Genomic DNA, 17167 nt, shown 5'->3' on the forward strand with positions numbered 1-17167 from the left:
GTTAGCCATTGCTTTCCTCTGAGGCTGAGAAAGTATGACTTGCCCAAGGTCACTCCAGGGCAGATGACCAAGCTGGGATTCAACCCCAGGTCTCTCAGAGTACTAGTCCAACACTTAAACCAAAATACCGCAACGGCTCTGATGGTTTTCTTGACAAGATTTATTGTGAGGTGGTTTGCCACTGTTTTTGTCTGAGGCTAAAAGAGTGTGACTTGCCTAAGATCAACCAATGGGTTTCCATGGCCAAGCGGGAATCTGTCTCCTGGAGTCCTAGTCCAAAACTTACACCAGCCCTCCCCTCCCCTCCTCCATTTTGTCTTCAGCCCCATCCACCACTGTGATGTAGCCCCCTCCTCGAGAACTTCTCTTGCCTTACTTTCCTTTGTAAAGCCAAGAAGTCATCTGGTTAAAAAAAGAAAATCTTATGTTAACCAGTTGAAAGGATGATTGCTATAGACCAGTAATGCAGAAGTCAAGTCCCATTCAATGGGCCTTCCCTATACAGTACATAGTGTTTAGGATTACTGCTAAAACAACTGCCTCTCCTGGGCCTAAAATAGCTAGGGAGTGGATATATAGAAAAAATGATTGCCTCCAAAGAGCTTTAAACAACAACAACAACAACGGGGACGGGGCAGTGGAAGTTGGCCCTCTGAGGTCCCCACCATCCTAAATAAATGCACTTGGGCTTCTAATCTTATCCACATTGTTGAGCAGCCTCCTTGTTTATGAAATGGTCAGTTTCCTCCTCCATATATATCTAGGGAGTTTCTCACATGAGGAAAGGAAGCAGAAGTTCAGCTGGATAGTAGTGCCTTTCTACGCGCCTTACCACATGATGGCATAGTACAGTGGGCCCTTCCCTTACGTGGGGGATCTGTTTCGCATATGGTTATACTCGTGCCCCATTTGAAACAATGGGGCACGTGCTTGCAGCACACCATGCAGTATTTTCCGAATTGCCACGCAGCTTCAGCGTAAGCTTGAACCCATGTACGGTGCACCCGTGTATAGCATGGGCGCACTGTACTTCAGTTCTCTTTCCACGGGAGACTGTTGTAAAAATGAGTCTTTTTTTTCTATCTAGATGAAAAAATCTGTTTGACGAAAGACTCACTTTTACGACCATCTCCTGAGGGAAGAGAACTGAAGCACTACAATGTCATGCAGTAAGGCACATAGAAAGGCACTACTATTTGGCTGCGCTTCCATACGATAAGCTCCTACATCGTTGTATGGGAGCCAGCATGGTGTAGTGTGCATGTGTGTGTGAGAGAGAGAGTGCTGGACTAGGTCTCCAGGAGACATTCCCCATTCAGACCCTAGCAGAAGGCCACTATCAGTTGGAACCAACTGGAAAAGCAACAAAGGAATTCCAAGGCAGACTCTACTGGATTCTGCTTGGGTCCAGGGTGCTTGGCACTCAGAAGGTCTGGACCTTTGCCAGAGCAAAATGCTACCTCGGCACACCAGGATCCCAAGCCACCAGCTCCCACCCACACTAGCCTCGTGTTTCGGGGTGGGGGGTTGCTTTACTTCTCAAGCAAGTACTTTTCTTCTGTTCCAAGGCTTTGAAAAGGCTTTCAAAACCAACAGTTTTCTAAGAAAGAGCCCTCCCTTTGCACTTGTTTCTAAGGCAACAGCACCTTCCCAGATGACAAAGTGCTCCCTGACGAACCCAAGAGGCACGTGCAACTGCTAATGAAGTCTCCCCATTTCCAGCCAGAGCCAGAAAGGCCGATCCGGACCACAGGAGACATCTGAGGGCAAGAGCAGAGGAACTCCTACAGGAGATTTCATACTCAAGACCTCTGCCTCATCGACAGACACAGGTGACTGTTTCCAGAAACACGGAACCAATAATTAGGGACTAGAGGGTGGCAATCAAGGTTAGATGTTGGGAGAGATGGGAGAAAGCACAGAAGGCAGTTCACTGGGAAATCTTCGTAGAGCCATAAGCACAGCACATGTTACTAGGCAGCCAGTGTGTTACAGTGATTTGAGTGCTGGACTAGGACTCCAGGAGATTCACTTGGGCAAGTCACACTTTCTCAGCCCCAAAGGAAGGCAATAGCAAGTCACCTTGGAAGAAACCATTCTGAGAAAACCCCATGATAGGGTTGCCATAAAGTTAAAGGCACATAGTAACTATGATCCAAAACTCAGTGCAGAAATAATCTAGTCTGAGATTGCTTGAAGTGCCCAGGCTCAGTGCTAGGGAATTTTGTGAGACATTTAGCCCTCTCTATCAGAGAGCAATGGGGCCACAATAAACTACAATACCTAGGATTCCCTAGCACTGAGCAAAGGCAGTTAAAGTAGTCTCAATCTGGATTATTTCTGCAGTGTGTTTTGGACCTATGTCACTCAAACTCAAAAAGGGTTTAGGATTTATTCTGGGGTTTGAAGACATATTCAATGTGATATTTTAAAGCTCCATTTATTTATGTTTTTGTATTATACTGCACTTTTTTTGATGACCTATGGTCATGTACAATAAATGATCTATCTATCTATCTATCTATCTATCTATCTATCTATCTATCTATCACAACACAATGAAAAAATCATCAACTTATATGCACTCAGACAGACATATATACACATACATTGCTCTTACATGGCCACAAACCAGTCTCTCGTACAAAGACTACTTAGTCTTCTTAGCTTTCACCATGGCTGAGACTCAAGATGCTCCCACACCTGAAAATAATGTTCTGGAAACACTCCCCATGGCTAGAGCACTGCTCTTGAGGCAGGAGAGCTTACAGGAAAGCGAAACATCCTTCTTTCACCCCAAGGATTCTGCATTAAGATTGCCAGAGATGGGGAGGAGGGAGAACCATCTCAGCGCAAGCCGATGGAGGCTCAGGAGGAGGAGGAGGAGGAGGAGACAGACTTCTTATCCTTGACAAGTAGGTTATTTTTGTCTAATGGCCAGAACCCCTATCTCATCTCTTTTTAAAGCACAACCCCCTCCACAGCAACAACAAAAGCAACCGAGAACCACAAATATCAGCCTGCTTGGACCAACGCTGCTTACTGCCCTGCTTGTCCATAGAATCCTTGAGTTGGAAGAGACCACAAAAACCATCCAGTCCAACCCTCTTCTACCATGCAGGAACTCACAATCAAAACAACCCATATGACAGATGGCCTCCAAAGAAGGAGACTCCACCATCTTCCAAAGGAGTGTGCACCTCTGTCAAACAGCTCTTACCATCAGGAAGTTTCTCCTGAGATTTAGGTGGAATCTCTTTTCCTGCAGTTTGCATCCATCGTTCTGTGTCCTAGTTTCTGGAGCAGCAGAAAACAAGCTTGCTCCATCCTCAATGTGACATCCCTTCAACTATTTAAACAGGGCTGCATATCATCTCTTAACCATCTCTTCTCCAGGCTAAACATACCCAGCTTCTCCCTAAGACGTTCCTCATAAGGCATGGTTTCTAAACCTTCCACCATTTTAGTCGCCCCCCCCACGGACACACTAATAATAATAATAATAATAATAATATAGTTTATTTATACCTCCCGCCTCTCCCACAGATCGTGCCGGGATTACAACCTTAAAAGACACTTAGTACAATTTACAATAAATACAACAATAAAATACTAACACTGAATTTACCAACAATTTTTTGAATTGTTTTGCCCAGAACTGGACACAATATTCCAGGTGGGGCCTGACCAAAGCAGAATAGAGGGGCACTATTACTTCCCTTGGTCTGGATACTATACTTCTATTGATGCAACCAAGAATTATGTTAGCTTTCTTGGTTGCCACATCACACTGCTGACTCCTGTTCAGCTTGTGATCTACTTGTTCTTCTCATGCTCACATTAAACACCCTCCTAACACTTGTGACCATCCTGAACCCCCCCCCCCCAGCCACTGCATCCTTAGGTCCATACAATCTGAAAGACCCTATCTCTCCTCATACAAGCTAGCCCAAGTTTTAGCACCATCTTCACAAGCACATTTGTTGAAGAGATGGGAGACAAGGCCTTCTTGGTGGCTGCTCCCAGGCTATAGGACTCCTTGCCAAAGGAACTAGGATGTCCCCCTTCCTGCTCCCCTTCTGCCAGCAGGTAAAGACCTTACTATTTGGACAAGTATTTCATGACTAAGTGGGTACATGGAAAGGTCTTCAACCAGCTTCATGTGCAGCTTTATTAATATGATAGCTCATTTAATTACTTTTGGATGTTTTAACAGAGGAGCTCATTTAGATATTTGTAACTTTTTAATTAGTATTTTTAAAAATCTGTGTATCTTCTTTGAATTCATGTGAGCCTTCTTGGGCCCTGAAAAGACAGGACATCCATTAAATAAATAACATAATAAAAATGTAAATAAACAGATTCTTAATGTAACCCTTCACTTTCCCAAAGAACGGAGAGGCTCTTCTTCATCTGGGGCATATTCTTCAGGGGAAGGCACAGTTTTGCTACAGATAGTAGAACAAATTCCAAGCATTAAATGTAGAACTCAGGCAACTGGGCTTCTGCAAAGGACTCCTTTGCAGATGGGAACCTGTGAAACAAGTGGGCCTCTTGGTGTACAATGCGCTGTTTGCAACCCAACTACCTGTGCTATTTGCTCATTTTTAAAATCTTATTTATTTAAAAACTCTAAGTACAAGCAAGAAGAGCAGGCCGAAAAGCCCCAGAGTAACAAAAAACAGGATAAAATCAGTATCGCTGTATAAAGACTATACTGCAGTATTAAAATATCATCAGGAATGATCATTTATTTTATCAGAGTGCATTGTTCCAAATGTTTCCATGAGTTGTGGGAGCTTGTTTCTATGTGTTGCTGTGATTATTACTATAGCTAATTAAAAGAAGCCAAATTTCTATAAAGCTGTCTATGTCTCTATTCAGTTGTTTAACTTTATGCAGTTGAGCCTCTCTTATCTGAAATTCTCAGGACCAGAAGTGTTCTTGATTTTGCAAAACGTGTATTTGCATATAGGTAAAGAATGAGCTATTTATGTTTCTTATATACCTTAGACACGTAGCCTGAAGGTAATTTTATACACAGTATTTCTAATAATTTTGTGCAGGAAACAAAGCTTGTGTACACTGAACCATGAGAAAACAAAGGTGTCACTAGGTCAGCTACCGTTAAAGAAGTTTTGGGTCTTGGAGTATTTTGGATTTTAGCATTCTGGATAAAGGGGACTCAACCTGTATGCTAGCTTTTCCAATACAACAAGATCTCAAACCTTAGCAAAGCAATTTCTTCATTAAAGCCTGCCTTTTCTCTTTTGCAGCAGCCTTCAAGGTATGCTCACACCCCTTTTTAATACAGAAGATTCCAAGGAGGAAGAAACAGTGTGAAAAAGAAAAGCCCCAGTTCAATGAAAGGTACTGTAATTTGCATCCTCATGCAGCAAACACACACACCCTACCTCTCAGGAGGCACATCGGCATGCAGCAGAGAACAGCACTCCCACCAAAATAGAACCACTTTACGGGTTACGCAACCCTCATGAATGATACACAACATCTCACAATCCAAAGCAACAAAACATTCAAGCTAGCATGACTCAAACTTTTAAAATGCAAGAGTCTTCCATGAAAGTTGATGCTACAAACTCTCCAATGAATGGCACCAACTCATCAGATAACCTGTGGGGTGCTGCAGAAATCTTCTGGATGGGGCACGAAAGTCCATGTTAAACAACCAACTGGCAATGTTCTCCATTAAGTAACGTCTCCTGTAACATAGTCTACAGTTGGCCCTCCACATTTGAAGCTTTGACTTTTGTGGATTTGATTATTTGCAGATTTGATTAATAAGTTCTCTCTAGGAAGTCCTCCAGTTCAATTCCGCTGGAAACTGACCATAGAGTTGTGCCAGAGGACTTAGAGGTTACTACTGAAAACACTTTTCTAGGCATCTGTAGGCCCTCCAGCTGATTCTATGGTCAACGTTTGGCAGATACTGACCATAGAGTTGCACCGGAGGACCTGGAGATTCCTAGAGAGGTGGTCTCTCAGGTTAAAAAATAGTTGCTTTTTTAATTTGCGGGTTTCCCACTTTCATGAGGGTCCTGTGCCCCCCACCCCAGTGAATGTGGAGGGCCAACTGTACAACTTGGGGGGGGGGTAATCATAGAATCATAGAATCATAGAGTTGGAAGAGACCACTAGGGCCATCCAGTCCAACCCCCTGCAATGCAGGAAATCCAAATCAAAGCATCCCTGACAGATGGCCATCCAGCCTCTGTTTAAAGACCTCCAAGGAAGGAGACTCTATCACCGGAAGGAGTTGATTCCACTGTCAACAGCCCTTATGTCAGGAAGTTCCTCCTAATGCTCAGGTGGAATCTCTTTTCCTGGAGCTTGCATCCATTGTTCCGGGTCCTGTTCTCTGGGGCAGCAGAAAACAAGCTTGCTCCCTCCTCATATGACATCCCTTCAAATATTTAAACAGGGAGATCATATCACCTCTTAACCTTCTTTTCTCCAGGCTAAACATCCCCAGCTCCCTAAGTCGTTCCTCATAGGCCATGCTTTCCAGACCCTTCACCATTTTGGTCTCTCTCCTTTGGACACGCTCCAGTTTCTCAATGTCCTTTCTGAATTGTGGCGCCCAGAACTGAACATAATATTCCAGGTGGGGCCTGACCAGAGCAGAATACAGTGTCACTATTACTTCTCTTGATCTAGACACTATACTTCTATTGATGCAGCCTAAAATAGCATTGGCCTTTTTAGCTGCCGCATCACACTGTTCACTCATGTTCAACTTGTGGTCTACTTGGACTCCTAGATCCCTTTCACACGTAGTTTCATTCAGCCAGGTGTCACCCAATCAAGTCATATATTATAGAGAAAAACATTATCTCCAATATAGCTGAAAAATGGACACAGCAGTCTGATGCATGACAACACCGTTATTTAGGGGATATATATATATATATATATGGGATTAAACGTGGCTTAAATCACATTTGTGTTGGTGCCTTTTTATTTGAATACAAGCTGGAACAGACACTTCTGAAGTTATGCAGAATGCACATCCCTTGACTGTGTATCTCATCTAGGGAAGATTGTCTCCTCCCTGCAAGGTTCATCACTTTATTTTCAGAGGGATACTTGGATGTGATTTCTAAAGAATTCCCTCTTCCACACATATCCCACAAGGGCCTCTAAAATACTTCTATATAGCTGCATTCCATGTGGTTGCACCCCACTCTCCATGTGGCTCAACAAGCCTATATGGCCAAAAGGGAAGTCTGATGAGTTCAGGCTTTGGTCTATGATCTTGGGGTTGTGTCTTATTAGCAGAAGACCTGAATGCACCAAGACCTCAGTCTCAGGTAGAGGGAAGACTTCATGAAATGAGGTCTTAAGAAGCTCCCAGTCTGTAACGCCAGTGAGTAGGTGTCCCAAATACATAAACAAGGAGAAGCACACAAATAGAAGCGACGGAGTTTGGCTTACAATGTCAGTTCTTCAAAATCTGGCCATTAGCATCGTGAAAACAGGCAAGCAGAATCAAACAGGCTCTTTGGGGGGGAAACAGCCAAGACACAGTCATGCCAGCTACTGTTTGTGCACCGGTCGCAGGATTAACAGTTAGATGCTCATGCCAACCCAACAACAAGGAGCAAATTCCCACACACAAGCTGTAGTATGCATTATTGCTGGCAGGCCACAGTTGCAAACACACACCTTTCTCTTGCCTTTGCAGGGAGGGGCTGTCTGGTTTGGTCGGCCTTCTCCTGCCCGGCTCTTGCGCAGTGACTCTCAGCGAAGGAGGAGGAAGCCCCCGTGACTTGGTGGGTCTCATGTAGCCTTTCATTTGCGGAGGGGCTTTGGCTTTTGCCTCTTTCTTGCCCCCTTTCGCTACTTGGTCACCCTGAAGCAAGGTTGTACTCTCTCCAGCCTCAGGCTTAGGACTTTGTGCCTCCTTCAGCTCAAGCGCCTCCTTCGGGTGACTGGCTTCCTCCTTGCTGGTTGCCTGGGCTGGTGCAGTGATCTTTGGCTTGTTCGCATCGTCAGGCTGCAGATGCTCAGAAAGGTCTCTGGGTTTATCAGCAGAAGCTGCTTCCTCCATGGGGACATCCTCCAGTGTCTTATCTGCCCGTGGCTTACTTCCTAAACCATCCAGACATCCAGAGGCCCTCTCTTCAGCTGCTCCTTTGTTGCTTTCTACTAAAGTCACCACCTCAGCACTACCACCTACCAGTGCAGCCGTCAGGGCCTCAAGGGTGGCAGCTTCTTTCTTGTTCTCCCAAAGGGATGGCAACTCCACAGAAGGGATGTTGGTTCCTCTTCCAACAAAGCTGCCTCCTTCTGTTCCAGCATCCATCTTTGGTACCCTTTCCACTGGCGGTTTCGTCAAACTAAATCCGGACTCTTGTGTTGCACTCAGGAGTTTCATTCCTCCACCTTCTGCGGAAACAGAGCAGATAGCTGGATCTTTTCCTGATCCGGCATCTGGTGTGAGAAGTTGATCGGATGGAGGTCGTTTACTTCTCTTCCTCTTCTCCCTGGTTTCATCACCCGCTTTTATCAAAAGGGAAGCCTCTACCATAGCCTCTGTACCTTCAAGATTTGTCAAATTTACTTGCAGCTCCTGCTGATCCTTCTGGTCACCTTTGTTGGCATCCTTAGGTATTTCAGGAGGAAACGGTTGCTCCTTGCTTAGCTCACCAACCAACCTGCCTTCTAGGAAGGGGCACCCCAATCCTTGAACTGCTTCCTCAGGACTGACAGATGGAGCAAAGGGTTCAAAAAAGCGTGCTGCATCCTCCTCCCAATGCACCTGATGCCCTGGGGGAAGGCTCTTGATATTTCTGTTTTCATCCACAAACTCTGTTTCTCCCACAGGATATGCCAGTCCAGGCCCTTTGCTTGGTTCTGCCTTTGCTTGAAGAGCAATGGACTGCATGGGGCTGCTTACAGCCTTTTTGTTTTTCCGGTCACTGTCCCGTTTCGTGGGTCTTGAGGTGGGATCCTGCTTATTTGCAACTTCTGAACCACCTGCTCTTCCTTCCTTTTTGCTTCTAGGTGAAGAGCATTCTTTCAATTTGGCCTCCCTCTCAGCTTCCAAAACTATACCTGCTTCCTCCTTGGCTCCTAAAACAAAATATTTTTCCAAACAAGGCTCATCTTTTCTGCTTTCCTCCTTTTTTGCCACTACAGGCAGTTCACCAAAAGACACAACAGGGGCTGGACCAGCAGTGTTTGCCTCCTTTAAGCGATGATCTAATCCTTTGGTCTTGCCTTCCTCAGTTGTAGCCATCTCATGATACACAGTAGCCGGCCTAACCAGCTCTGGCTTTGCCTCCAAAATGCTATGAACTTGGGGACCTTGCCCTTCACTGTTCAGCTTCTTTGGCTCTTCTGCCACTAACTCAGGGTGCAATGTCAGGGGGTCTATTACATTCTCCACATCATACTTTTGCTTGCCTTCCTGCCCTTTATCAGTGAAAGGTGCCGCTTTGGTTTTAGACATCAACTCTGACTCCGAATTGAGCCTTTCCCGATTGGAGGCGGGCAGCTGCTCAGAAGGACTGCTGTCTGTAGCTATGCTCAAGTCCTCAGTCTTCTTTCCTCCATCTTTTTCTGTCTGTTTTGCAGCAGGAAGCTGTGCATGACTGCTTCCTAATTGTTCCAGAAATGGGGCACCCCCAGATACTTGGTCTTTAGCAGCAGAACTGATGTCTTTAGTTATCTCAGAACTCTTGGTGGGCTTGCTCATACCAGACGTCTCCAGGAGGAATGGCTGTTCTGGGGGGCTTTTCTCAGACTTCTTGCTTTTCCCATCACTGCTCCTCTTTTTGGGTTTGCTTTCTGGCAACAGTGATGTAGGGTCTGGGATGGTGGGACTCTCTAAAGCATGAAGCCCCTTGCCTGTGTCCAATGCAACAGTTCCCTTTGCCTGGGCAACCGCCTCAAGAAGTGCAGGATGGTCAGCTTCTTTAACTGGTGCTTCCAAAATAAAGGGGTATGCTGAGAGAGGGAAGTCAACCCTGTCAATAGATCTAGTGGAAGCCTTCGACACCTTTTCCATCCCAGGCGCTGTTGCAATGTTTTGCAGCTTTGCCATATCTCCAGAGGTTTCCAAAGACTGGCTGGCAGTGAAGGGGTCAGTCCCTGCTCTCCTGTGGTCTGTTCTCTCTCTAGCATGTTCAGGACTGCCCCCTTCAGTTTGAAGGTGCCCTGAGCTATTCCCTGCTTCCAGGAAAAATTGGGCTCTCCTGCTTTTCCCTTCACTACTTCTTTTCTTGGGTTTCTCTGCCAGCCCTCCAGAGCCAAGAACTGTTTTATTTTCCACCACATTGGAGAAGCCTGCCTCTATGCTTCTGGCTGCCCATTCAGATTCTTCAGCACTTGGTGCCTTTCTGGAATCGGCCTTGCCCTCCAAAAGGAGCGGCTGATGATTTTTAGTTCTCTTGCTTTTCCCATCATTGCCCCTCTTTTTGGGCTGGTCATTCCCTAGCTTGGGCAAAGGCCCAGGTGGTTGGTCCAAAGGACAGGAGCAGGCTCCCTTGTTCATATCAGTGAAAGGTGCTTTCGGGCTGTCAATGGGCTGTGCAGGAAGAAGGGGTTTTGCTGGGCTGGACTGAGTTTCCAAGGAAGGGAGAGTTTCTGCTGGACCTAACTCAAGCTTTTCACTTGCATTTGCTGACAAAAGCACCTCAGTGGGGCCTGACTCTGGCAGAGGCTCTGAAGCAACAAGGCGTCTGTCCTTGCCTTTATCAGAGGAACCTCCTCCTTTGGTTGTCTCAATGGTCTGGGCTTCAGCAAGGGATTTGGCAACTTCTTTGCCAATCCCTTCATTCTTTTCCTCTTTCTTCGGCTTCATGGCCAAGCCTTCCCCACAAAGAGCTGGGGCCACCTTCTGACTTGTAACCGGAGGCATTGCAGACCTGACCTCAACTTCTCTGCTTACCATGGCTCTGGGTTTCAAATCAGAGCAGAGGTCCTTGAGAGGCGGTCTCCCTGACTCCATGCTTTTCACTTCCACAGAGCTGGCCTGCACTGGTGGAGAGGTAGGGCTTCTTTGCTTATTCTGCTGTGCTTGGTGTTTCCGCTCCTCTTCAGAAGATTCCCCCCATTTGCTTTTCAACAGCAACATTAAGCTGTCATCACTCATCACTTCCACTCCGCCGAAGTCTCCTGCTTTTGCATCCAGCCCTAGTTGAGAGGGGCCTTCCATCTGCAGGGTAGGTTTTCCTTTTGCAGGAACAGAGGTGAGGCTCTGAACATCTCTGAGCACTGAAGATGCCTCCTTCCCAAGAATTTCTGTGGAAGCGCTGAAGAATCCCTTCATGCTCTCATGGGGCTCAGGCAGAGGGAGCTCAGCTTTGTGGGGTTCAGGTGCACATGGAGCTTGCAGCCTTTCAGAGTTGCTGTCCATGATCTCTGCCACCCTCACCTGCTGGCTCCTCTTTTGTTTTGGCTTCTTTTTCTTCTTCTTCAATGCTGCCGAAGTTTCCAAGTCCCAGCCCTCCCTCAAAACGGGGACCTCTCCAAACTCAAATGGCTGGCTAGCTGCCTTCCTTGTAGAAGCTTTGCTGCGAGGGGATGTCCCAGCAATATAGCCATACTCTGCCATGGAAAAGGGATCTTCTCCTCCTCGGTCTTGACTCTTCTGAGCTGGGAAACCTACAAGAAGTTCTTCAGGGGCATCTGATGCAGTCACTCGGGCAGGTTTTGTTCTGCTGAACCTGTGGTGGTCACTGGATTTGTTAGCTTGTCTTATTTGGGCAGGAGGGAGACCTGGAATACAGGAAGTTTGCTCAAGTACCAGAGCAATTCCTCACCAAGAGTAACTGCATTAAGAGCCCCATGGTCCACAGCAGCATGGACAATGCCATTTATGCCCCCCCCACAAGCTACAGCCCTCCCCCCAGAGCACTCTGAAAGACTCCTATTCATTCAAAATGGTGACCAAAAGCAACGTTATGGCACTTCCTGTAGCCATTTTGAGAACTAGTCCAATAAAAACAGAGACACTTGTGGGTGCTAAGATGCTTTATGGGGCTGGGCATGTTTTTACATGCTTTGTAGGCTCTCTGTGCAAGTCTGGGGCAAAACCCAACAAAAATAACACCGAAATCTTTCTTTTAAAACAGGGAGTTGGGGGTTTCAAAGGCCACAGAAGGGAGCCACAGGCAGCCTTTTACTCCCTCCTGACAAAGGCAACCTGAAGAAGCATTAACTCCCACCTTATCATTTGGGCGGATGGGAAAGGTATTAACTCATTGTATTTTACACTTCATCTCTCTCTGCTAGTACCAATATATCACACAATATGGCCAAAAAGTCTGAAGAGTTTTTCTACAAAATAAATTCAAGGAACTGCTTTACTGCTCAAAGACAGGAGCCCTTAAAGCTTTTCTAAAATTACTTTCGGGGTCCATTTTGTCTTTTCCCTTAGGAACAATAGGCCAAGTACATAGGGAAGAACTCAAGAAATAGACAACTTTTCTTACAGGAAGTGAAGATGCCAGTGAATAAAGACAGGGCAGAAGGTGGGCACAAGTGGATAGAAAAACCTGATAGGCAGGGACATAATGATAAAAGGGACAACCCCTATAGCCGTGGTAATAGGAATCAATGGCTGTGGTTGGACTCAAAATGTTTATTTTTCAATGTACAGACCCCAAAGCCTTCTCTGTCTGCAATTCATCCTCCAGTTCAGCAGTGATAGCAATGTGTGTTTATCAGGGAAGATGGAGGACATACCAGAACTGTTCTCCCACTCAAATGCAAAGCAGTATTCTTAAAGGATCTTCTAAAAAACGATTGCTTTAATGGTCAATAACAAAAATTATACCAATGGCTCTCAGACATAGGAAGGAAAAATAGGATTACATAGCAAAAAGAGAAAGGATTTTAGGGAAGCTTGCCAGTGCCCTCGCTACCAAGGAAATGCTAGCCATCAAATAAGGGATGCCCACTTTGTAACTGGAAAAGGGGAAACAAATAGAAAGAAGGGTGTGGAATGTGGCGATGCAGTTCCTTAAACGAACCACAGAAGATGGAGATTTGCCCCTTCGACAGAGGACAGAGAATCACTTTGCAGCAAGATGGAGTTGGAAAACACACGCTTTGAGATGGAGCTCCTCTCTCCCTTCTCTATCACCCCTTACCTGCAGGTTCCAGGGTTCCTTTTCCTTGAATCAACTCCGCAGGCTGCACTGGGCAAGGCTCAGGCGTTTCCTTGGGCTTGGCTGCTTCAGCAAGAACAGAGGCTGGCTTTTCAGCCAGAGTTTCTTTAGCATCTGCTGGGGACACTCCTGGGGACACAGTTTCTTTTGATGGTACTAGAAACAAAAGGACAAAGAAGTCACAAGGAATTTCTCTGCAGCTTGTCCCAATGGTCAAAATCACAAAGCCAAGACGAGCAAGAGTCTGTTTCTCAGCTGCACCCTGACTCCTGGCTCATAGAAGATCCTAGAAAGACTGCTGACATGGGCCCAGTAAGCAAAGGGACTGTGGTGTCTTTTTCTAGAACCCTGTGTCTCAAATTAAGACCCTAAATATGTCTGTGACAGGGGCAGATAGAAGGTCTCCATAACTTCACCACTAACCTCCCCTCCTCTCATATAAACTGCTAGGGCTTTGCCTTGCCTCTACCATCCCATGAGAGAGGCTGGCTCCAACTGAAAAGGTGGGGACTTTCCTAGCTGCTAGAAGAAGAGAGAAAGAGGCTCCCCGCAGTAATTGAACATCTTCCCCATGGCCTTCCTTACCTGCAGGCTCTAGGAGATGTTCCACAGGTTTAGCTGGCAGTGGCTGCTTCTCCTCCTCTGGCTTCTCAGCAGATGCACTGGGAGCCTTCTTATTTGTCTCATCAGGTTTATCCAGCCTAGGAAACTGTTCTACAGATTGGCTGAGGGAGGTAGGTGTCTTAACCTCTTCTCTAGGAGATGCCTTGCTCTCTTCTGGTTTCTCTGGATGTTTGGGGTTAGAAGGTGATTTGCTCTCCTCTGGTTTCTCTGAATGTTTGGAGGCAGAAGGAGACTTGCTCTCCTCTGGTTTCTCTGGGTGTTTGGGGGCAGAAGGAGATTTGCTCTCCTCCGGTTTCTCTGGATGTTTGGGGGCAGAAGGAGACTTGCTCTCTTCTGATTTCTCTGGATGTTTGGGGTTAGAAGGTGATTTGCTTTCCTCTGGTTTCTCTGGGTATTTGGAGGCAGAAGGAGACTTGCTCTCTTCTGGTTTCTCTGGATGTTTGGGAACAGGAGATTTGGTCTCTTCTGGTTTCTCTGGATGTTTGGGGGCAGAAGGAGACTTGCTGTCTTCTGGTTTCTCTGGATGTTTGGGGGCAGACGGAGCCTTGTTCTCTTCCACTTTCTCTGCCTGTTTGGGAGGAAAAACCTTCACTTCTTCAGTTTTATGGGTAGAAGGTTTATCTGCCACCTCCTGCACTAACTGGGTGGGAGAGTCCTTGGTCTCACTGGCATTTTCTATGTGCTGAGCAGCAGCAGCAGGTTTTGGTTCTTCTGCTGAGGGGCTAGGCAGTTTGCTTTCCTTTTTCTCTGTAGACAAGGTGAGAGAGGGCTTACCGTCTTCTGCTTTTGGGCCAAGAGGCTGGGTTGCAGCTGCCTTTTCCTCTGCTTGCAGACTGAGGGGAGACTTAACCTCTTCCACCTTTTTACTGGAGGAAGTTTTGCTTGCTTCCTCTTTGCTGGGAGACTGGCTGCTTTCTTCCTTTTCCTTGTGCTGGCCAGGCAAAGGCTTGCTCTCCCCTGGGTTTCCCAATGCAGAAGAACTGCCTGCACCTGGGGATGTTGTGTCCATGGTCTTTACTTTGGGTTCCTTAGTTGCAGCAGCTTCTGGAAAACCTGTTCCAAAAAAGAAGAAAGAGCTGCTTTTTCCCATCTGCAGTATGTTCAGACACTGTCTGACCATTTACAGTTCCCTCTTGCCAAATCAGGTAACACCTAGAATCAGGGATATGTGGCCCACTCAATCCTTGCTGGGCTGCTCCTCAACCACCATCTTTCTGAAAGGAATCAGAATGCCAATGAACAGGCTGGCTAAAGGGAGTTATAGTCCCCAGACTATAACTATTCCTAAGCAGCTTCTGATTGGCAGCTCGACCTCATCCACCCAGATCCCTGGCATGTTGGAATGCTGCACCTGCAAGGACCCCTAGCACCATCAGCCTACAAGCCTTGGAGCAACAAGGGAAGAGAAGTCTGCAGGATGGAAAGGGATAGAAGAACTGGGGGAGGAGGGACGATGAGAATAAAGGAGGTAAGAAGGAGCATGGGGCAAAGATGAACAAAATATCATCCCAGCACCTCTTACTGACAATGCTGTGTCTTGTGGGTTCCCTCTAGCAGTGTTATTTGGCAACCAAACCACCACTTTACAGCAAGATCTAGAGGCCAAACCCTGAGAGAAATGCTTGAGGGAGATGGGTATGTTGCCCTGAAGGAGGAAAAACTGAGAAGCGTGTTAGCTGCCTTCAAATATCTAAAGGCCTCTCATGAGTGAAGAAGTAGCAAGCTTTTTCCAGCTGCTCTAGAGGACACAACCTAAACTAACAGAGTCAAACTGCAGGACAAGATTCTGAGAAACAAGAGGAAAACTGTAAAAACTGTCAGTGATAGAATAAACTACTTCTGGAGATGATGGACTCTAACTCATTGGCGATTTTTAACAGAGGTTGGACGTACATCTGTCAGTGACACTTTAGCTACACATTCTTAACTGGCAGGGGCTTGAACTACATCACCACCAATAACTTCCCAACTCTATAGTTTTCTGACTCTATGGTCTTTAGGAGAACTTGGCTGAGGAAATCTCCAACTCAGATCATGAGGTACAGTGGTGCCTCGGGTTACGAAATTAATTCGTTCCGCCATTCCCTTCGTAACGCTAAAATTTCGTAACCCGAAATAGCGCTGGAAGCCTATAGCATTTGAATTTCGCGCCGAAATGAATTTCGTAACCCGAAAAATATTTCGTAACCCGAAACAGTTTTTGCCAATCCAACTTTTTCGTATCCTGGAAATTTCGTAACCCGCGCATTTCGTATCCCGAGGTACCACTGTACGTCTCAGAGCAAGTGGAGGCCCACCTGTTGGAGACTGTTTAGGCAGAAGAGATTTACAGTCAAACGAGGGTTCAAAGCCCATCAACTCTTCCACGGCAGGATCAGGACCAGCACCAACTGGAGAAGGAAATGCTGCAGAGATCAATACAAGGAGAAAATTCAGAAGGCCTTAATCTTCCTACCATTGTTTTAAAAATATTTGGAAATAACATTCTAAGGCAGATGGCCAAAGGACTGCTCTTCGCTCCTGAAGAAGAAGCTGATTGAGGCCTCACTGTCAGTATGACAGCATGCTTATCACACATGCAAACTGCTGCTCAATTGCAAACTCATACAAATCATTCCAAGTACCAGGCATGGGGCTTCTATTTAAGAAAAAAGAGTCAGGCCTGGATCTCCTGGTCAGTAATTACACAGGTGGGTGAGCACCATACCTCTTGTCCGCCTTCCCCCCAACCTGAGGCTTAGCATGCAGGGACCATGCTGCCAGAAATGCTCAGAAGACAAACCACTTTGGGGCAGGATGTACCCCTTTCTGCTTCACACAGCTATCCTGTTCAGCCATCCAATGAGCATGCCTGTGATAGTGAGGGAGAATGAGTGGAGGCCCATATATCAAAGCCAACTATGTTTTTTTGCTCTCACCTGCCGGCGGAGATGGCTTCACCTCAGGTAGTTTTGGCTGCCCTGTGAAGTCCACTAGTCCTGTGGAGGGGCTTCCCAACATATGCATCTCTGCCACTTCAGGGATCTTGCTGGGAACTAAGAGAGAGGTAAACCATTGACACAGTAGACAAGTTGGGGCCAGCAGCCTGTCCGGGCTTTTGTTTTGCTTTACCTGAAATCTAAACATTATGACTTCCACACAGGATGGTATCAAGAGAAAGAAAAAATGGAATGTAGGAAACAATGATCATTTAAAGTTCTGAGCCTAAGAGGTGTGTGGGTGCACATAGATCCCACCGATCTCTCACTGTCAGTGCTCTCCTACCTGATGTCCTTTTAGGGCAAGGGAAGAGGGACTTTAGCACTTTCACCTATGGATGGGAGCAAGAAGGTACAGGGAGATGGAAGGTGCCAGACTGGATTGGGCAGTCAAACTGTCACTCCACCTCTCTCTCACTTCCAGCT

General features: G+C 46.4%; 1 protein-coding gene across 24 annotated transcripts in view; it reads right to left on the reverse strand.

Annotated features, from left to right (window-relative positions):
* Positions 1 to 17167, reverse strand: part of LOC121934166 (microtubule-associated protein 4-like) — a 275880-nt gene that overhangs the window by 71103 nt on the left and 187610 nt on the right. For 22 of the 24 annotated variants that reach the window (XM_042474322.1, XM_042474342.1, XM_042474343.1 and 19 more), the window contains 5 exons: positions 16682 to 16798; positions 16061 to 16168; positions 13725 to 14816; positions 13122 to 13295; positions 7687 to 11745 (listed from right to left, as the gene is read on the reverse strand). In XM_042474322.1, the coding sequence (XP_042330256.1) occupies positions 7687 to 11745; positions 13122 to 13295; positions 13725 to 14816; positions 16061 to 16168; positions 16682 to 16798 (5550 nt within the window). The remainder of the gene's footprint in view (positions 1 to 7686; positions 11746 to 13121; positions 13296 to 13724; positions 14817 to 16060; positions 16169 to 16681; positions 16799 to 17167) is intronic. The other 2 variants (XM_042474332.1, XM_042474347.1) reach the window with 2 other exon arrangements.

Source organism: Sceloporus undulatus, chromosome 6 (genome assembly GCF_019175285.1).
Source record: "Sceloporus undulatus isolate JIND9_A2432 ecotype Alabama chromosome 6, SceUnd_v1.1, whole genome shotgun sequence".
Lineage (NCBI taxonomy): Eukaryota > Metazoa > Chordata > Lepidosauria > Squamata > Phrynosomatidae > Sceloporus > Sceloporus undulatus.